A 22,257-nucleotide genomic window follows, 5' to 3' on the forward strand; every position below is an offset into this window, starting at 1 on the left:
TGAGGGCTTCTGTAACACATGAACCAGTCTTGGATTTGAGTGGCACAGCCCAGGCAAATTTTGAAAATGTGTCTATTACAGTGAGTAGATACTTGTAGCCCTTGTTGATTTTGTCTAAGTTTTTCAACTGTCCAGTTGCCATTTCAATCAAGTCGCTCTGCCATAAATCATCTATGCCCTTTGTGACTACTGGCAGTCTCTTATAATTATGTCTGGCTTGTCTGTGTAATTCATCAACAACTAGACATAATATGTAAACAAGAATATTGCAACTATGGGGTGTTCAGCAGCTGAGACTGCAGGATTTTCTAAATATAATTTGTCCCCTATTTGTATTTTAAATTCCAGAGAGCCATCATCTTCAGCATAGGCTGTTTCTAATGTATTGGGGTCTGTAAAATCCTCCAATTCTACACTGGTGACCTTTGCTTTGTTCTCAGCATTTGTTATTGATAAGGTGGGGTAGTGGTGTGCCTGTGGTTGATGCCAATATTTGATCTTGATTGGTCTCAGTGTGCCCCCAACAAAAAATTGGTAATAAAATTGTGCAGGGGACAGCATATATATTTTGCCACCTGGTGTAAATGGAGAATCATATTCTTTGTTGGGGATGCTGTACAATTCAAGAATTACTGTATGTTTTGGATTCTCGATTATGCCTGTTATTTCTTTTTCTGCTGTAAGCAATCTGCTTGTTACAGATTCAAGGTGCTCATTGATGGTCCTAACAACATCATCATGGCCTGGCTTGATTTTTATGTCCACAATAAGTTTCTTGTATTGTTGCACAATCTCTTGAAGCTGGGTGGCAAAAACAGACAGAGCATTTGCTTGATTGGATTCCATGGTTCCTAGCTGTTGCTTGATATTAGCTACAATTTGTTGCAAATTTTCAACAACTGCCAATTTTGAATTTTGAGCAGTAAGATCATGGACCTGTCTTCTGATATCCTCAAACAGAGCATGCAGTTCATTAATATGTTGATTGGTTGGAAGAGTGGCCACTGTCTGAGTGAGTTGTTTGATCTCTGTCTGGATATTCTTGATATCTTCTGATTTCAATATCCTATTCACTGCTCTCTTAATATTTTTAAGTTCCTGTGATGTGGGAAGATTTGATACTGTATTTTGCAAAGATTCAAGTGCCAATTTCACATTATTTAATTCAGATGCATCAGCCACATTTTGCATAGCATTTTGGAGCAGGGCTATATCTGCCTGAGAGGGTGTGGATTGTTGTAAAATTTCAAGTTTTGTTTGAATATCATCGATCAAGTGATGAAAATGAGATAGTTCAGATTCAGTGTTGAGGTTTTCAAGCTTTGTGATCTGTTGCTGGACACTAACAAGTGTATCTACAATCCCGGGCAGGCGGGATTCTTGTACATTTGCCAAATCACTTTGCACTGCTGCTATTGTACCCTCAAGATGGGTTATGGTACTTTGAATTTTTCCAAAATCTTCATATGTTTCAAGTTGCAGCTTAATATTTGCTACACTCCGAGTTATTGCACTCAAAGCATCAGAAGATGGCAAGTTGTTCATAAAATTTTCAAGTGTCTCAATTTTTTCTTTAACCTCGGCTATGGCATTGTGCAGAGGATCCAGATTAGGTATCTGGAGTGATTGAATCTGTTCTTTTAGAGTGGAAATCACTAGATCAAAATCTTCTTGTGATTTTATGCTTTTGACAATTGTTTGGAGCTGTGCCTGGACATTATTTATTTGCTCTTCCAATTGCTGTTTCAATTGCTCAGAGTTGTTAGCCTGGGTCTTAAATTTGGCTTGAAGAGCTGCTACAGCTTCTTCTAAACTTTGAAAATTATCTAATGTGGCCAGATCAGTATATTTCTGAAGCAGCAGTTTGAGTTCTGAGTCAATTTTAAGAAGAGGGTCCATGCATTGTGATTGTAAATTTGTAATTTCTAATTGAAGACTGGCATTGAGTGTGGTTTGCAAAGCTTGTAAATCACTTCTTAATTTCTTGACTCTGACATCAAGCATAAGAATCTCGTCACTGTGATCTTCATGTCTTGTATGGCCAAATATATCATTAGGCATTTTGTTTTAATGGTTATTTATTATAGAGTATCTGATTCTTAATTCTATAAAAAAGGGTATAAGCTTGTCATATGACCCAGGGACCTCAATATATAAGCAGTCACCAGCAGAAACAGTATATACAGTGCCAGAAATCATGTTTGAGTGCTTAATTCTATAAATATTTCTCCCTACTGAAATCTTGACATCACCCTCAGGGGTTGTAATAAATTGCAATTGCCCACCTACAGGTAATTGGTAATGATTTAAATTATTGTTAAATATGTACAATGTTTTACCTGTTTCTTCATCAACATCTGTAAGTATGCTGTTCAGATGAATAATTAACAAGCCACTCAGTTTAGACAGCATATCAGGAGAGGGTTGTGGTGTCGGCAGCTCCATATTAGCCTGTTTTTTGAACCCAAATAAGTTCATGGGCATGTTTATTTATTTCAAATCATGTTCTGTGTTTAGGCATTGATTTCCACTTCTCAAATCACAATGACCCCATGGTAGAGTATGTATGCCACATGATAAAATGCATCTCTTATCATCATGTGGGTCCAGAGCCACTTTTCTTACAATATTTGAAGTCAATAAGTGATCCACACTCTGGATTCTGGATTCTGATGTTTTGATTGAATTCTGCGATTTGATGCAATTTTCATAATCTTCAAATTGAAGATCTTTTTCAACAGTTACTCTGCCAATACCCTTGGCCTTTTTGGCAACAGTGCCACTACATGTCTCAAAAGTGTACATCTTGGCACTTAACCCAGCAAATTTCACAATAACATCACCACATGTCTCATCTTTTAACTTGCCAGGCACCTTTTTGTTGTGGGGTTGAATCCTTGTATGTTCACTGGTATCAAAATATTGAAACAATTCAGGCTGTGCAATATCTTGATAAACATCTTCTGTTTGAATATCAAGAACAAAACTATCCGTATCCATGTACATCAGTTTTACACGATCACCATAAAAAGGTTTCAACACATCATAATACAATGTTAACATATGTAATTTGGACAATTCCAATATCGCAGCCCCTACATAAATAGGTTTATCAAACTTGATCTTTGTTTTCTTCATGTTGAAAAGTGCCATGTGCTCATCATAAATTCTTCTGTAATTGAAATTAGGCTTTGCAACCAATTTTTTGCTCCGGCTGGGGTCAGTAATTATTTTAACATCGGTATGTTTTCTGACATTTTCAATAGTTTTGCCATAGACAGAATTCACCATCAATTTAAACAAGGCCTTATCAAATTGGCTCTTTGCAGATGTTCGAAGCTCCGTGTTTGTATCAATGTATGGTTTCAACCATTCTGAGTGCCTGAACCTCAAAACTTTGCCAACTTTGGTCACTTGAACACCATGTTTCATCAGGAACTGGAGGTTTTTGTAATATGTGACATATCCCTGTTTCGGCTCCAGAGTCATCATGAGCTTCTTCTGTTTAGAGCCAGGTGAGCACTGAACCTCGGAAATTGGGGGCAGATCAGAAAATTTGTTGTGCAAATCATCAGGAATGGCCAGATCAACCTCTAAGAACAGGCCATATTCACTGTCATCAAAATCTTTAAGATCTTCAATATTGAAATCTTCAACCCATTCAAGCCCTGCATATGGTAGTTTTTGCATCATGGCATGACCATAGAGGCTGTTTGCATCTACATACAGTATATAATTTGATGGCCGTACTGGATCATAATCGGGAATATGCTTGTTATTTGCTCTGGCATATCTCTGGGAACATTGCACCATCCCTCCTCTTATACATTTCTCCATAAACAGATACATATCTTGATCGTGGATCAGATCCAATTGCATTTTGGTATTCAAAAACGTTGCGGCCCATGCTAGGCCCGGGGCACTGAAAAAATACACTGGGTCCAGTCTATAATTTTGCATAGAAGATTTTCTGAATGCCTGCAATATATCAGCTAAGAGAGTGACATCAAGTTTTAAATATGCCATGTGATAATCACCAAATGTCTTGCATTTTAAATTGTTCCACATCAACTGGGCATGGTGATAATCTTCATCAGTGATTCCAGATCCTCTGATTCTGCTGTAAAATGCTTGTTGTGGTGGCAGGGAACACTCATCAAATTTAGAAAAATCTGTGACATAGTCATATGGATATACACCCTTCCGCCTAATTAATTTCAGGTCCTGATTTGGAAACGAAGCACGTGTGATTTTGAATTGATCATCAGATAATTGAGTGGCCAGTGTAGCCAGGCTAGCAGATAAAAATCTGTAAGAATCAAGAAATCTTATGTGAATAGGAACACCATCAACTTTAATTATCTTGCTAATAGATATATATTTCTCATCATTTTCAGCTAAAATATTTAAATTCTGCTTGTCAAACCCCTCGTACCTGATTAAATGATGATAATCATAATTGGATGCTCCATGGCAAAATATGGGGATAAATCTTGGTCTCTTGATCTTAATATTACAGCTATTACACAGGGCCATTAAGAATTTACCATCTGTATGAGAATGGTGATGTACCTTGATATTTGTATCTGAAAATTCAGAATCACATACCGGGCATTTTTCTGCATTGTTGAAATCCTCAATCTGTTTCTCTGTTAAAGGCAACATAGGCTTTGATATTAATAAGATGTTAGATGCTATGTCACGGCACACATTTTCTATTCTATGTGCAAATATTTTGATGGCATTTGGTCCCTTGTATGAATATTCTTTAATAACAACACCATCCCGTATAACCATAAAACAAAAGCTGGAAGGTTCATGTTGCTGGTATGGTGTAATTGAAGATTCTTCGGGATCTGGATTGCAGAATGCAAGAGATTTGAGGTTTGATTCAGAATCCCAGACAATATATACTGGGTGTTCCAACGAGGCTTCAGACTTTTTGAATTTGCAATTTTCACTTGGCATTGGCATCACCATATGAACAGGTTTATGGTTCCCACAGTATTTCAGATGCTCAATTAACTTGTTTTTTGCAATTTCTGCACTCTCTTCCCGAACCCCCTTAACCATTTTCCTGCCATCAAATTCAGTTAAGCATCTTCTGCACAACTTAAATATTTTTTTATATTTGTCTAGTTGTGTTCTCACTAAAGCTTCAAGATTATGTATCAGAGTGTAATGGTATGTATCATCCCCTTCAATTAAGAGCAGATCAATCGGAATTGCAGATTCATCATCAAGTGTACTGATTCTGAGAGGTGCTATCGGGCAATTGCCAGTGGAACAAATAAATACATTAATAGATAATTGTTTGCCATTGATGTGCCTGGCCTTTTTTTCAAATTTATCAATATTCTGAACAGACATTGGATATTCTAAACCCTCCATTGCATCGTCAAAATCGTGCTCATGCTGTTTGTAATAACTTATTCTCTGAGGATCCCTTGAAACTGGATACAGAGCAGCTAATATACACCACAAAAAGCATTTCGCGTCATTATTTTTTATATTGACCACGGCTCTTTTGTTTTTGATATTGGCAGGTAATGGTACATAAGTGGAACCTTTTAATGGGCTGAATTCAGAAATATTAATATATAACTTGTGCGGAGAGCCGCACAGGCTCCATCCGGACTCTTTTGCCGCAAATTCAGAGTGTTTAATATTCAGTTGATCTATCAACCTGCTTATTATTTTGTCCGAATTTGTATTTGAATAAACCGGTACAGTTTCTGTTATGTGGGGCTGTGTAAATTTTGTGTCATTTGGCTTCTTATATTGAGTATACAATTTGAGGGACAGCTTATAAGAGCCATTTTGTGCATTTAGAATTGCCTGTATATCAGGTTTTTTACTGTTCAAAAAATTCTCAATGCCACATCTTGGCTCTGATACAAACCGGTGATCTCTTAATTGGCCGTTAAAACTGCTACGGATGGGTTCATGGCGTGGCTGCTTTGCTGCTCTGGCATTAACAGGTGCTTCGTGCTTTCTTTTCAGACCAGATGTTGATGATTGTGCAGAGCAAGTATCTTTATGTATATATGTGAAGTATTGCATGTTATATTCTCTATGGCATTTGTGGCAAATTATTGTGGGAGTTCTGTATTTGTCTGGGTTACAAATCTTTTGGTGCTTGGCCCAATTGGAGCTGGATATATTTTTATTGCACTGATTGCAATATTTTTGATTCGGCATTTTTGTTGTTGTTTATTATATACAATTTCTTGGGATTCAATTCAAAACTTTATGCTGGATAAAAAATATCAGTTGGGTTCAGCACTGTGCTTTGTATGTGTGTATGTATATATGTGTGTATACACTTAATATTTTTGGCTTTGGTATTTATATAAAATTTCCTGGGTTTTAAATCAATCTCTATGGATTAATATTAATAATATTAATCTTATGACAGGTTGTAAAGCCAATAGCTTACAAATGGATTATTCATTCACACTGCCATTCCGCAAATGCCTGCACGGACATGCATGTATAGAATGGCAATGACCTTGTTATGTATAACAGGCTGGGACAAATATAAGCTTGACTCTAAATATGAGTGGATTACAACAAATATCAGATTTTATAATGTTCAATTAAACCAAACAGGCCTGTAAGTATGAGAAGCACTGTATCAACACATCTGTTCCCCTCAGTCACTCTCACATAACTGGCTGATGCAATAATCGGGAATTTCTGTAAATACTGGCGCTGAGGAAAAAAATCAATACTACCGTCTCGGGAATTCCACACACTGACACAGAGGGGAAACATGCAAACACGAAGCAATTCTAGAAGAGGGCTCTACATATTACATTGTTTTAATATTAGATAAGCAAATTGAATGGTATCCAATTAAACTTAAACCAGAAGTAAATATATATGTGTATAAGCTTAATTTCTGGTGTGGTCAAAAATTGACAAATTTATGAACAAAAATCTGGCTGATGCAACTTTTGTAAGTATGCACAAATCAATCTGAAGAGCTCGTACTTTCTGAAAAATTCCCGAGGGCATTTTTTACAAAAATCTTGAATTTGACAAGATTCCACACTTGCTCAAAAAACTCATATGGGCATGTTGAGCAAGTTTTAAGTGTAGCAAATCTGCTTGAGGGGGGCTCGTACTTTCTTGCGCTGTCCCCACCACAAATACCACTACTTGTTTTATATTGAAAGTTAACATGTCATGATTATTATTATTATTATTTGGTACATAAAGTTAGTCATTTTGTAGTTTCTGTTCACAACAAAATCCTTGCATAGTTCTTTCTGCATTACAATTAAAATTATTTGCATTTATGAAGATTTCTTCATTTTAATTTGTATGAATGTGGTATTTTCTTTTAGTAACGTGTTGATAATATCATTGTCTCTTGCAATCATTGTCCATGTAAGTTGTTTAAAGTATACAATACTTGATAATTACAGATTTATCCGCCATTGATATGCACCCACAGAAATTTTGGAAAGTCGGCGCCCTTGGGTTCACACCATTCGGCAGGGACGGTAATGTGGCAATATAGCACGGCGTAGTGGTTGCTTCTTTTATGCAGTGCATGTTCATTGGCTAGCTAGTAACTAGTGTTGCCAACTGTAATAATGAAGCACTATTTCTGTCACGGAAGGGGAAAGGCAGGTAAAGTGGCGGTGAGTTTTGTTGGATTGGAAGCACCATATTTTTATTTTATACTAAGTGTTTGACCGGTTTGACGTTGTGTGCGTGTATTGCGTGTGTGTATGTAAAAGTGTGTGTTTGCTAATGAACGTTAAATTCCATAATGCCTCCAGTTCTGTCGAAGTTGAAATAAAAAACCTTGCATAGCCAAGCTCGGGAAATTCTAAGCAACGTGCACGAGTTCATGAAGGAGGAAGCCAGTCATGTTGTTAGCATCCCAATAAAGCATTTTGGCAAGAGAGCAGCGGCTGCGACTGGAGTTCCTGAAAGAACAATCAGGGCTATCATGAACGAAAGACAATCTCTTGAGATGTCAGAAGGCCCCTCCACATCATTCCACACTCCCGGGAAAGAATGACAAAGACCAGCGACCAAATCGTCAGTGGACGCTTTCGATGAAAACGTTATCCGTAGGCGCATATACGACCACGCTCTGCGTGAAAATGAAGTGCCGACATTGAAAAAATTGCATGTCAAATTACAGGCGGACATACATTTTGCGGGAAGTCAAGAGAGTTTGCGACGTTTGCTGCGAAAGATGGGATTTAGGTGGAGGAAGACACAAAACAATAGAACCATTCTGACAGAAATGCAAGATATTCGCCTTAAAAGAACAAGGTTTTTGAGGCAAATAATGCACTACAGACGACAAGACCGACCAATAATATACATAGACGAGACTTATTTGCTCAGCACCCACACCACATCGCTTTCTTGGTCGGATGACTCTGGAAGAGGGCTTCGGGTGCCTTTGTCTAAAGGACGGCGCCTGGTAATAGTTCACGCAGGAGGCAAGAATGGATTTGTCCCCAATGCCCTACTCTTATTCAAATCAAATACCAAGTCAGGAGACTACCACGATGACATGAATAGCGAAAACTTTATGAAGTGGATCCGTGAGAAATTAATTCCAAATCTGCCGCCCAGTTCTGTGGTGATTCTTGACAACGCTTCTTACCACAATGCACAAATAAATCCTGCTCCTACTCTCGGCTCGTTAAAGAAAGACATGCAGAGTTGGCTCCAAGGAAGAGGCATTCCCTTTACACCTGATATGACGAAGCCCGAGTTATATGACATAATTAAAGTACATAAAGCGAAACATGTAACATATAAAGTGGACTCTTTGTTAAATTAACATGGCCATTCCGTTTTAAGACTCCCACCATATCATCCTGAATTAAATCCCATAGAAAAAATCTGGGCTCTTGTAAAGAACTGGGTGGCATCACATAATGTGACATTTAAATTGGACGACGTCATGACGCTTGCGACACAAAAATTTGAAAAAGTCACGACCGAAGAATGGGCGTCAACATGTCGTCATGCAGAACAGATGGAGCGTGAGTACATGGAACATGAGGGATTAATAGACGACTACGAGGAGGCGGCTGCCCCTCTCGTCATCCATGTAGGGTCCGATTCCACCGACACCGACACCGACACCGAGGATTTATTAGGAATTGAGGAACTACTCTCTTCTGAATAACTGGAGGTAAGTTCCCAGTTGTGTTTTTTTTCTGAACTGTAGACAATTTACCGAACCCATAGCTGTGTTCAATGTTATCTACTGGTTATAATCAGGGCTAGGATTTATAGGTAAATTACATACCTTTAGTTTGACGAAATATCGCTGAAATTTTGTGATATCTGTGCGAATAGTAATGTTTGTAGTGATTTAAGGTACATTTTATTGTCAATATTTTTCCATATTTAACTTTAATAAATACTTACTTTTACATATTTAAGGAAAATATACTTCATTTTACATATTTCAACAGGTTTAATTCACAAATTGTTTATATTTCATAATTTTGGAATTATTCAAAATAAATAAATTATGTGGCTCCAACATCATTTCAACTCTGACTCCGGCACGTGTTCTTGTAGAAATTGCATAGAGGAGGCTTTTTACAAAGAATTTTATTTCCTAAACAGTATACAAGATATGGTTACATAGAACGATTATTATTTTTTTTTTTTTTTTATGTATACGGATAAAAGTAGTCAAGCTACTTTCGGAGGTATGTGCTTATGCCCTGGTACCTGAAAATTAACCCAGGGCGTCAGTTCCGTGAATTTTTTACGGATTCCCCCCCTTTCCTTTGATTCATCCTTGATTTCCATTATTTTTTTAATTACAATAATTCACTGTGACATTGGCAAGAATGTCCCAGTGTGAAGAACCAAATTTGTTCGGTTTTCCTGAACAAAGTTGGTTTCACATCATTCAACAAGGTAAGAAGATTAAGATAAAGGTTAGAAATAGTAGGAAGTAAATAAGTGTTAGTGTTTAACATTAATATTATTTATGATCAGATACGAAATTACATAAGTGTGTAATTGGGTGGGTAATGTTTTCTTAGGATAAGTTTTGTTGTGTGTCGTGTGCATTAGTGTTGATGGATGAGATGAGGAATGGACATTAACACGATTCTATGAATGTTAAGCAGGGTCTATGTTCTAGTATGTTATGTTTGAGATAGTGAGAGTATTATTGGCTTTGAGATGTACGTATTAATAGTAGGAAGAGATATGAAAGAACGAGTGGTACCTGATGCAAGGAGACTTGCGGGAGACCAGCAAGAGTTGGTCGGACTGGGATGAACATCGGTACGACGGTTGGTACCCGGGACATCATCAGGAAGGGAAGAAGTAGGGAGGGATTTCCTGGGAAGTATCGGGTACATTAGTACGTTCGGTAGTGGAAATATAGAGAATTGTCAAGAATCAGTGAGAGAAGTTTGCAGTGTGTTTAGTAACGAGAATAAAGAAGGGGGTGTAAGATTACAATTTAAGAAAGAAACGAAAAAGAAGAATCTTGGTTAAATTCGGTTGGTTCCTAGGTCGAGTCCTTGCAGTGTTATCCTTTGCCTTTCTCCGGGGAGACGTAACCTTTTTTCGTTTTGGCGTATCACTGTCTTGTGTATTAGTGTCTCCTTCTTGATGTTCCTGTGGGAGGTTCTGCTTCATTATCCTCTTGGTGATCTTAGTCCTAAGGAGGGATGTCCTGTTGTTGAGTTTGTCGAAGGTGGATTCTTTGTGATCTTCTGGGGGGTATATTACATTCCGGAGGTAGGGGTTGAATGGGGAGGTGAGTGATGCCGGATTTGAAGAGGGAATGTTCCTCTTTCGACACCAGGTTTGTTAAGTCGTTTAGTGACGTAAAGTGCTCGGGATTTCTTATTAACTGGTACGTGTTGAAGTTTGGTAGCTTTTGTCTTAAATCTTCGATTTGTTTGTTTGATGTCTGGCAAAAGAAGGCTTTATGTTCCGGTGTGTCCGTCTCGGTTTTACATTTCAGGCATTTATCAGTCTGTCTGAGGTTGTGCTTATTTAGGTGTTGACCGTAGGGACCGTGTCCCGTTAGGAAATGTATGAGACCTCTCGTGGGATGGAAATGGTCCATCGAAAGTCGTTCTTTTATGTTTGGAAGGAAGCTGTGAAGTCTCCTTCCTTGCGTAGCTTGTGTCCATTCCTGTTGCCAGACGCTAAACAAGTGGTTGTAAATTTCTGGTACCGTGGCAGGGCGTATTCCAATTAGTTTATAGATTTCGTCCTCTTGTCCATTTCTAAAGTAATACTTTGATGCTCTAGTTTTAATAACGATTTCAATAGGCTGTAGGCCCGCAATCATGAGAAGAGCCAGGGTTGAGGTTGTTCTGAATGCACCCGTTAGGCGAAGTATCACTTTGCGTTGTGAAGATCTCAATCTGTTTTTAATGTACTGTTTACTGGTTTCCATGGCCCACAGGGGCGAGCCATAGGAAATAATAGAATTATATATGGTAATGAGATATGTTTTTATGTGTGATAGTGGAAGGTTGTAGTTTGCTGAACTCAATGTGGCTAGACTGTTTATAGTTGTTTCGGCCTGGGTTGTTGCCAGGGCTATGTGTCTGTTAAAAAACATCTTCTCTTGAAGAGTAATGCCAAGGTATTTAGCTTCTCTTACTCTTTTTAAATTTCTTTCTCTGAGTTTGATTTGAGGGTTTCTTTGTAACTTCCCCTTAAGGATAATATAATGAGTCTTTTCCGAAGCTATTTTGAGTTTAGCATGATCACACCAATTGGATAGCATATTGATTGCAGTGGATGCTTTATCTTCGATTTCCCTTCTTGAGTTACCGGAAGTGAGCATGATAATGTCATCCGCATAAGCTATGATCTGGTCTATGTCTGGATGGTCTTGTAGTTTCATAAGCGCAGGCTCCAAGTTAGTATTCCAAAGCTCGGGTCCCAGAATGGAACCCTGAGGACAACCTTTTGACGTGATCTTACTCATTTGTAGATCCGGATATTTGATGCTAATTTTTCTGTTAGAGAAATAACTTTTCAGAAGTAGGAAGAGTGTACCTGGGCAGTTCATATTTTTAAGTGTTTGAAAAAGGCTGGGCCACCACAAGTTGTCAAATGCCCCGGCGATGTCCACCATGATTCCAACCATGTACTTGTTTGGAGTGTTTTGTGTTGTAGACGATAGCAGGCGTAATGCATCGTCAGTGCATTTACCTTTCGTGAACCCAAATTGTATCCCTGATATGGGTTTGAGCAGGCGAAATTCTTTGAGTCTTTTTAGGATAAGTTTCTCGAAGAGTTTTCCCAAAACGTTGAGAAGGCATATTGGTCTGTATGAATTGACCCTGGTTTCATCTTTATTTGGATGTTTCTTGATGATTATTAAGTTTGCTTCCTTCCAGGTTTCTGGGAATATCTTCTGAACAAGGCACTCATTAAATAGTTGAGTAATGTAAGGCGTAAGTACTGGGGTGATTTCTTGTATTATTTCCACAGGAATTCCGTCTGGTCCCGGGGACTTCTTCATTTTCATGCTGCTTATTTCGTTTTCTACTTCCTGGGTAGTGAAAGGTAATATTGGTGATTCTGGATATGGCTGGTGATAGATTTTTCTTGTATCCTTATTTTCCTCGCTGTCGTTTTCAGGTTTGTCGTCTGGTATGAGATTCTTCATTAAGAAGTTGATGGTTTCTTCCAAGTCCTTTGTCATATTCGTGTTGTTCTCGTCATTAATTAAGGTGGAAATGGTTTGCGGTTTTTTTATTTTGCCGGTAGCGATTTTATACGGGGTGCCCCATTTATTTAATTCCAGACGTTTTTCGATGAAGATATTCCATTGTTGTGTCTTATAATTTAGTAGCTCGGTTTCGTATTGCTTTTTTTTGGCACGGTAAATCTGGAGGTTGGCATTTCTGTATTGTGCGATGATGGATTTTTGATATAGTTTCCTGGCTTTTTGCATTTGTTTCTTAAGGTTGGTTAATTTCTTTGGCCATGGCTTCCTCTTCATTTTCCTTTGGTTATTTCTGGGTGATGAATTTTCAATTGCTTGTCTGATGTTTGCAGAGAGTTCCTCTGCGAGCGTGTTGAGTGATTTTTGTTGGTCCAATTGTTCAGGGATACTGAGCTTTTCTAGGAATTTTTGATGATCGATCTTTCTCCAGTTCAATATGTTCTCCTGGTTTGTCTGTTCAAGCTGATGTTGCCTGTAGATTAAGTCGAATAGTATTAAGTTGTGGTCGCTTGTTGTGGCGAGATCTATAACTTTCCAGTTTTGAACATCGCCCAAGGCCCTTGCATTCGTGAGTGTTAGATCAATGTTGCTTGAGGCGCCCGCCCTTCCCCTGTAGGTGGGGGGATTATCTGGCTGATTTTCGACTTGTAGGTTGTGCTCAGAAATGAATTCCTCCATGGCTACCCCCTTGGTGTCGGTTTCTTGGCTGTACCACCACGGAGAGGAGGAGTTCGTGTCAGCTGTGATTATGATCTTGTAGTTTTTGTACGCATTGCAGATCAGATCGATTTTTTCCAAATATGGGTCTATGTCATGGCTGAATTGAAAATAACTATTTATTAGGATCCAAGAACCATGCTCGGAAGATATTTGAGCGCAATTTATGTGTGTGTCACAAAATTGTGCTATTTTGGTGATTGTTAGATTTCTGTTTAGGTTAATTATTGCTGCCATGGTTTGATTGCGGTCCTGAATTGTGTGAACGTTGAGTGGTATGTAGGGAATTTTGTTTTTGGATGTGTATGGTTCTTGCATGAGAATTATGTCAATGTATTGCTCTTTGCAGTAATTGATTGTTTCAAGTGTTGCAAGCTTGCTTCTTCTGGTGTTGATCTGTGCAACGCGTATCTTGTCGTTATCTATGAGTGCCGTACTAATTGGTGGCATCGGGGCCATTCGTTTGTAGCTATGAACTCCATTCTCCCGTGTGCCCTTACAAAGTCCGCGTAAACATCGTCAAGTACCAGGGACTCTCCGCGACGTCCGAAAGCTGTCTCGGTTAGCCGGAGCAGCTCCTCTGTGTCGGTAGGAAGGTTGTAAGTTTTTAACGTTATCCTGTCCACTGCTTCTGGTATGGGGAAGGTAATAGTTTTGCCCTTGCTATGCTTCTTCCTGACTAGTAGTCTCAGTGCAGTAATGAGAATATCTCTCTCTTCTAGGCGTGAAAGTTTCAAGTTGTGTTCGAAGTTTCTATATATTAGATACGGATCCGAGGGATGGGATGAGTGTTCTGGCGAGGGTGATGGAGGTTCCGAGTCAGTATCGAGATCGGTGTCATATAAGTCAAGTGTGTCTTCTGCAGTGAGTTCAATTTTCTTGAATGTGAGAGGGGTGTGAGATGATGTGTCAGATGTAGGTGTTCGTGTCAGAGCGGGTTTTATTACCTCAATTGGGGCAGAAGGTGTTGGAAAAGGGTCGTTGAGGATGGAATGGGTGTTTGTAGTGAATTTTATATTCTCCGATAGGTTGGACGGTTCAGTAGAGAGGTCGAGAAGGGTTGGGGGATTGAAGTATGTGCTATATGGGTACATGAAGGGGGGAGCTTCTGGGTTTAGCGTGGAAGAGTTTACTAAATCGATTGCTTTTTTTAGTCGGTATGCTGCCGCTCTTTTAGCGTTTCTTTTTCTTCTACTTGGTGGATTTCTTTTCCGTTTTGTTTTAGGGGTGTTCTCCATAGTCTGTCTTGTCCACTAGTCTTTGCCACATGAGGGTGTATGTTGGGCAGTCTTTGTTGTCTTTACTATTGCATGTTTTGTTCCTGTTTTTACATGGAATGCATGTTTTCGGTTGGGTTTTTTTATCACAGTGTTGGCGTTCATGATTCTCATTTCCACAATGGGTGCACAAGGGTTTGTTTTTGCAGTATTTTACTACGTGGCCCAGATCTCCACATTTCAGGCAACGTGCAACCACGATATAATCTTTGATGAAAAGAGATAGGAACGGTAAATATACGTTTTCTGTGCGAAGAAGGATTTTTCTAATTTTACTTGTGGTTTGTACAACTAGATGTACTGTGTTGCTGTTACGGGGTCCTGTTTTAAATCTCACATTGAAATCATTTGTGTATTCTTCATATGGAATTGATTCTTGGAGATTAAGGCTGTAAAATTCTGTGTAAAATTCCTCTGGGTCTTTATTGGCCGGAACGTCGTATATGATCAGAAGCGGATCCTTTTTTCGAGGGTTTTCTACTTTGATGTTGTGTTTAGGAAGATCTTTATTATTAATTAATTTCTCGGCTCCTTCTCTGGAAGCTGTTTCCACTATCACCATTTGATTTGTGGTTCTTATGCTTTTGATTTTGATATTTTCCCTCACTGGATTTACTGTGGTGGTCAAGATTTCCTGTATCTTCTTAGCACTCATTTTCCTATCTTTGTCGGACATAAAGACAGTGTGCTTTACGGTAGATGTGGCTTTCTGTATTTGTTGTTGTTTGTCGGTTTTTTTTGTTGATACAACCTGGGAGTATAATACGTCTTCTCTAGGGGTTGCAGATTGGACATGGTGATTTCTATCTTGAAGGATTTTATTTACGGCGTTGAGTGATTTGTTCTCCGACACTGTTTCTTCATGTACTTGTTCTAATTTGCTCATCAGTTCTAAGAGGATGGATTTTCTTTCTTCTGATATGTTTTTATCTTTAGCGACGAGGGTAGTAATTTCTAATACCAGTTTTCTGTGCATCTCTAGCTTGATAGTCTGAGAAACGGGAACACTGTCTATTGAAGATACGCCAGTCGCATTGGAGTTTGATGTCTGAACGTTGGTGCCTGGTGTCTGGGAGGAAGGGGTGGCTGAGGGGCTGAAGGGGTTTGCAGGTGACGGGTTGAATGACTTTTTCCAGTGGTCCTGGGGCTGTTGTAGGGGCGAATCAGGCTTCCTTTTTGTCAGAGGTGAAGGTGGGGGGGAATGACGGACAGGGCCACCCTGTTCGAAACCAAAGTGAGTGTTTTGCTTGGGGGTAGAATTTTTGTTTTTGGGTGTGGCGCCACCGGTAGGAGCCATGAGGAACACCAACAGTAGTCCAAGTTGTGCGCACTGATGAAATCTGGATTAAAGAAGCCAATAGACGGAGAGCGGCCGTTAACTGCGATCGCACGGTCGCAAACACAGGTTGCCCGGTGCTACGAGAACTGACGCGTGTTGTATAGTATTGGAATGGACTTCATACTCTCGAGTGACGTCACGCTATGTGAATGTCCTTTGTAACAGCTGAGTGAGTGAGAATGACGTCGCGCCCCGGCAATGCACAGACCCCTCTAGCCGAGAATTACGCCGTGTCGTGGCAGTTGTATTTGTCAAATAAAACTGGAACTACTGTATTGAATTCGGTTCTGGGGGTCTCAGAATGTCAATCAGGCTTCTCATAAAACTACTATGTTTATTAACCAAGCTAACTGAGTTCGGGTTGTCTGTGTCTGGTTGTTATTTATACCACTGACATCCGTTAGGCTTAACTGACGTGGCTCCGTAAGGATAGCATGGGGATGTTTGTTTCGCAACAGTTATTTTGCTTAAGGGTGAATTCACTTTTAGTTTATTTTCAGATCAAGATTGGTCCTTCTTACGTGAGCGTTTGGGGGTGAGCAAAGCAAACTACTCCTTGGGTGAGCTGCAGGGGGTGTCTTTTGCGTTCATCTGCGGGCAACAGTATTCTCCATAAGAAATATATGGAGAGTCCACACGATTACTATTTTGGCAGTGTTTGAGAAAGTACTTACCGGAACAGATTGTGGGGGTGTCCTGCGACCCAAGGCACACCTTACACTACCGCATGCTCTCTCACTTACACTAACACTCACTAATTACCACATATTTTGTCGATTTTTTACGGAGCACTTTTACGCATGAAGAAGTCTGCTTGGCACACGCACACGCACACAATTAAATTAACATGGCCATTCCGTTTTAAGACTCCCACCATATCATCCTGAATTAAATCCCATAGAAAAAATCTGGGCTCTTGTAAAGAACTGGGTGGCATCACATAATGTGACATTTAAATTGGACGACGTCATGACGCTTGCGACACAAAAATTTGAAAAAGTCACGACCGAAGAATGGGCGTCAACATGTCGTCATGCAGAACAGATGGAGCGTGAGTACATGGAACATGAGGGATTAATAGACGACTACGAGGAGGCGGCTGCCCCTCTCGTCATCCATGTAGGGTCCGATTCCACCGACACCGACACCGACACCGAGGATTTATTAGGAATTGAGGAACTACTCTCTTCTGAATAACTGGAGGTAAGTTCCCAGTTGTGTTTTTTTTCTGAACTGTAGACAATTTACCGAACCCATAGCTGTGTTCAATGTTATCTACTGGTTATAATCAGGGCTAGGATTTATAGGTAAATTACATACCTTTAGTTTGACGAAATATCGCTGAAATTTTGTGATATCTGTGCGAATAGTAATGTTTGTAGTGATTTAAGGTACATTTTATTGTCAATATTTTTCCATATTTAACTTTAATAAATACTTACTTTTACATATTTAAGGAAAATATACTTCATTTTACATATTTCAACAGGTTTAATTCACAAATTGTTTATATTTCATAATTTTGGAATTATTCAAAATAAATAAATGATGTGGCTCCAACATCATTTCAACTCTGACTCCGGCACGTGTTCTTGTAGAAATTGCATAGAGGAGGCTGTCATTTTTGCTGCTCAATGCGATACATATTGTTTTCTGTGTTAAAATTGCCATGCTTTGATGGGTGACCAAGTTCATAGCAGGGCCGGCGGAAGGGGAGGGCGAACCGTGCCATCGCCCAGAGCGGCAAAATTTGAAGAGAAGAAAAAATAAGCCTATTGAAAACTGTGATCGAGCGAGATATTCTTTTGCGCTTAATAGTATTGAAATAGCATAAGAAGTCTCATTATTTATTTTATATTTTGATGTTTTAGTTAGGAATATATTGATATTCAATTTTCCGTTGCTGCGTAATGACCGGGCGGGGGGGGGGGGGTCGAAATAGAGCGGCATCTGCCGCCACCTCCCAGGGAGGCAAAATGACTAGCGCCAGCCCTGGTTCATAACAAAAAAAAAGCCGCGCAGCTTATCGTCTAGTGGCAGTATATGTATTTGTTATTGTTGCGGAAGCCGGCATCCTTTGTAAATGTACAACAAAGGCAACCGACTGTCGCCAATCTCAGAGAGGAAATAATAATACTGCTTGAGGAGGAGTGTTATGGTGCAATTATAGCGGTTTAACACGTTGGTATGTTATTATCTGCCGTTGCAGTTCCATACCAGTGTATACGGGTTTTGGGAGTGAAAAGTTAGAACGCCACAGTGCATTAATGCAATGAAAAATAATATATATATTTTTTTTTATTTTCTTTGAAATCACTCAAATATGGAATCGTATGAAGAAGTCTTCTTTGCAGCATTTTTGGTAATTTTACTTATGTGTTAGTTCATATTTTGCGAATTTTTAGTCCATATGTATGTAGCTACATACAAAGCCACTTGTTAGTACATATTAATCCTAGTCCTGGTATAATGCATGACGTTTAAAACTCAACGTTAGATAGACCTGAATTCTCTAATTTTATTGTTGTACGTAACAGCTGTGCATCGGCGCACTGCAGCGATTTTTCTATCTGCTCCATTAGCAACACTGCTTCTTTAGTTGTTTCGCGCATCGCACGGCAGAAATATCTGCGCTGGACTTTTTTTTCTAACACCTTCATTGTAAAGGAAGGTCATCATTTCCCGGCGACATCAGCTAGCGCTGTATTGGCAACACTGTGCGGTTTCTCCATAAGCGCCGTTGTGTCTTCTGAACGTGAAAACGACTTTAATGCATTCGTTACATATTTAATCTTCTCTGTTGAATAATTTTTGTGCCAAACTTCTTGGCATAAATGCAAAATTGTGGGAGAGAAACGTGAGTAGAAATGAATTAAAGCTGAAATTAGAAACGATGAATTAGAATAAAAGAAATACATTATTAAAATAACTCGTGCAGGCATTCAGACTTTTTCCTTAAAGTTGGAAACACTTCGGATATTACCTTACCAATTGGCTCTACAGCTCTGGGTGAGCTTTGGCCTCCTGCACTATCAGCCTCCAAGCATTTCGGTCCAATATCTTCTCCCTCCATCCATGGACTCCCATTCTTTGTAGATCTTGTACGACACTATCCCGCCATCTTAGTTTGGGTCTGCCTCTTCTTCTTGTGGAGTACATTCTCTCGTACATGATTCTTCGCGGCATTCTATCCTTATTCATACGTTCTATATGACCCATCCAACTAATTCTTCTGGCTTTTATAAACCTTACTATATCCTTTTGGTTTACGATGGAATTTATCTCTTCATTGTTTCGACTTCTCCAGAAATCTCCATCCCTGATTGGTCCATATATTTTTCTGATTATTCTTCTTTCAGTTTTCCTTAATTGCTGTTCGTCTTCTACACTAATTGTCCATACCTCAGCACTGTAAGTTATTACCGGTCTAATAAGTGTTTTGTAAATCAATAGTTTGGTATATCTGCTAATTAACTTGCTTTTTAGTAATTGTATGTTGGCATAATATGCTTTGTTCCCTGCATTTATTCTTTCTCTAATTACATCGTGCATGTTATTTTGGTCATTTATCGTCATTCCAAGATACTTGAAGTTTGTTACCGCTTCAAATTTCTTGTCATCTATTGTAAGTTGGTGGTAACGTTTTCCATCTTGCTTTGGAGTCAGCAGTAGGAATTTGGTTTTATTCATGTTTGTCTGTAGCCCAATTTTATTTGCTTCTTCTTCTAATATCCTGTATGTTCTCTTTAATTCTTCTTCTGTTCTGGATATTATATCGGCATATGCGTTAATTTGGCTGAGTTTCGTAAATATTGTTCCTCTTTTGTCTATTTTGCTTATTATTGCATGTAGTGCTATGTTAAATAAGCATGCAGATAGTCCATCTCCTTGTTTTACGCCTGTGTTATATTCTGTTAGTTCACCCATATCGTTCCATATTTTGACTTTAAAATATGTGCGTTGCAGTGTCATGTTTGTTAATCTAATCAATTGATTAGGTATTTGTAATTCTGTCATAATTTGTATTAATTTATGTCTTTTAATACTATCAAAAGCACTACGAAAGTCTATGAATAACATGTAGAGATTTATATTATGTTCATAATGTTTTTCCATTATTTGTCTTATTGTGAATAATTGATCTATTGTGCTTCTTCCTTGTCTAAAGCCTGCTTGGTATTCTCCTATTATGTTTTCTGTTATTGCTGTTAATCTTGTATGTATGATGCTGGTCAATATTTTGTAAGTTGTATTAAGTAACATGATGCCTCTATAATTACTACATTCTGTTGTGTCACCTTTCTTGTGTATTGGGCACAATATTCCACTATTCCATGCTTCTGGTATGTGTTCTTCTTGCCAGATTTGTTTTATCATTTTGTATATTTCTTCTATCATATTTGGTCCAGAATATTTTAATATTTCTGCTGTTATTTCATCTTCTCCTGGTGATTTATTGTTTTTTAGATTTTTTTATTATCTTCTCAACTTCTTCTCTTGTTGGTGTTCCTTCTGTGTTTTGTTCATCGTTATTTTCTATTTGTTCTTCTCTATATGTTTCATTGTATAATTGTTCTTGGAAGTGTTCTGTCCATCTTTCTAGTACACTTTCTTTGTCTCCTATTATCTCCCCGTCTCTCCTTTTACATCCTATCTCTTTAGGTTGATATCCTTTATTTATTATCTTTATTGCTGCATAGTACTTTCTAATCTCTGACTGTTGACTAAGTTGTTCTATTTCTTGTATGTTCTTTCTTATCCATTCTTTTTTCTTTTTCTTACATAAATTATTTGCCTGTTGCCTTAGTTCTTTGTATTTGTTACAACTGCTTCTTGTTTCTCTTTGCAGCATCTTCATTCTTGCAACATTTTTTTGGTTAATTATTTGCTGACATTCTCCATCAAACCACTCTTTCTTCCTTGATGTTTTCTCTTTGCCTATTACTTCTTCTGCAGCTTCTGTTAACACTTTTTTAATTCTTTTCCACTTCCCTTCTATTGTTTCTTCTTGAGTATTTTGTTGTAACTTATTTTTAATTGCTGTTTGGTAATTCACCTTGTTTTCTTGGTTGTGAAGTTTTGTATAATTCCATTTTGTTCTTCGTATGTTCTGTTTGATGGGGTTATTGCTTAATCTTGCTCTTAGTTTAATTTTTACCAGAAAATGGTCTGAATCACAGTTTGGTCCTCTTTGGCTTATTACATCTATAATTGTTGAGGAGTGTCTCTTATCTATTAATACATGATCTATTTGATTTACTGTTTCATCGTCTGGTGATTTCCATGTGCCCAAATGTATCTTCTTATGTGGAAAGAAGGTGCTTTTAATTACCAACCTATTTCTTATTGCGAATTGTGTTAGAAGTAGGCCATTTTCATTACTGTTTTTGTGTAGGGAATGGTTACCAATTATGTCTGTGTCACTATTTCTCACTCCTATTTTTGCGTTGTAATCACCTGCAATTATTATGCTGTCATATCTTGCTATTTTTTCTATTGTTCTTTCTAGTTGATCATAGAATTGTTCTTTTTCTAGATCTTCTTTTTCATTGGTTGGAGGATGTACCGACAGTATACTAATATTTTGGAATTTACCCATGATTCTTATTTTGCATATCCTCTCATTGATTGGTTCGAATGATAGAACTCTTTCTCTTAGGTTTTTTGTTATTATAAACCCTGTTCCATATTGTCCTGTTTTTTCTTTTGTTCCGCTATAGTATACGCTGTAATCTTCTTTGTCTATTTTACCATGTCCTTGCCATCTGATCTCTTGTAGTGCTACAATATCAATTTTGCGTTGTGTGATTACATTGGCTATTTCTTGCATTTTATCTGGTATTAACATTGTTCGGACGTTCCATGTTGCTATGGACTAATCATGTACCTTGTTCTTGCCTGGTTCGTCATCTGTGTTTCCCATCCTTATCCGAGGCTGATGTGCAGGTTTCTTAACAAGTTGCTTTTTTACGAGGTGAGGTTTTCAGCCTAACGCTCAACTATTTTAACCCTTGGAGGGGTTTTTCTGTTGGGGTTTACTCCCCTAGATGGTCGCCTACCAGGGCTATGGGGCCATCTCCCCATGTCATTTGATTCGGGTTTCCGTCCCTTAGACCAGTTGCTTTCACTACAGCTCTTGAGCCTGGTCCGCCCTTCTTTTGCTAGTTTTGGTCCGCCCCGGTTTCCCGGTACCCTCCATATCTGGAGAGCGT

At 38.6% G+C, this 22,257-nt stretch overlaps 1 protein-coding gene across 1 annotated transcript in view; it reads right to left on the reverse strand.

Moving 5' to 3' along the window:
• Positions 1–8,760, reverse strand: part of Fbw5 (F-box and WD repeat domain containing 5) — a 20,267-nt gene extending 11,507 nt beyond the window's left edge. Inside the window, exon 1 of the mRNA XM_083120213.1 lies at positions 8,639–8,760. Coding sequence (XP_082976339.1) covers positions 8,639–8,760 — 122 coding nt within the window. The remainder of the gene's footprint in view (positions 1–8,638) is intronic.
• Between the last annotated feature and the right edge of the window lie 13,497 nt (positions 8,761–22,257).

Source organism: Lepisma saccharinum, chromosome 1 (genome assembly GCF_977018435.1).
Source record: "Lepisma saccharinum chromosome 1, izLepSacc3.1, whole genome shotgun sequence".
Classification (NCBI taxonomy): domain Eukaryota; kingdom Metazoa; phylum Arthropoda; class Insecta; order Zygentoma; family Lepismatidae; genus Lepisma; species Lepisma saccharinum.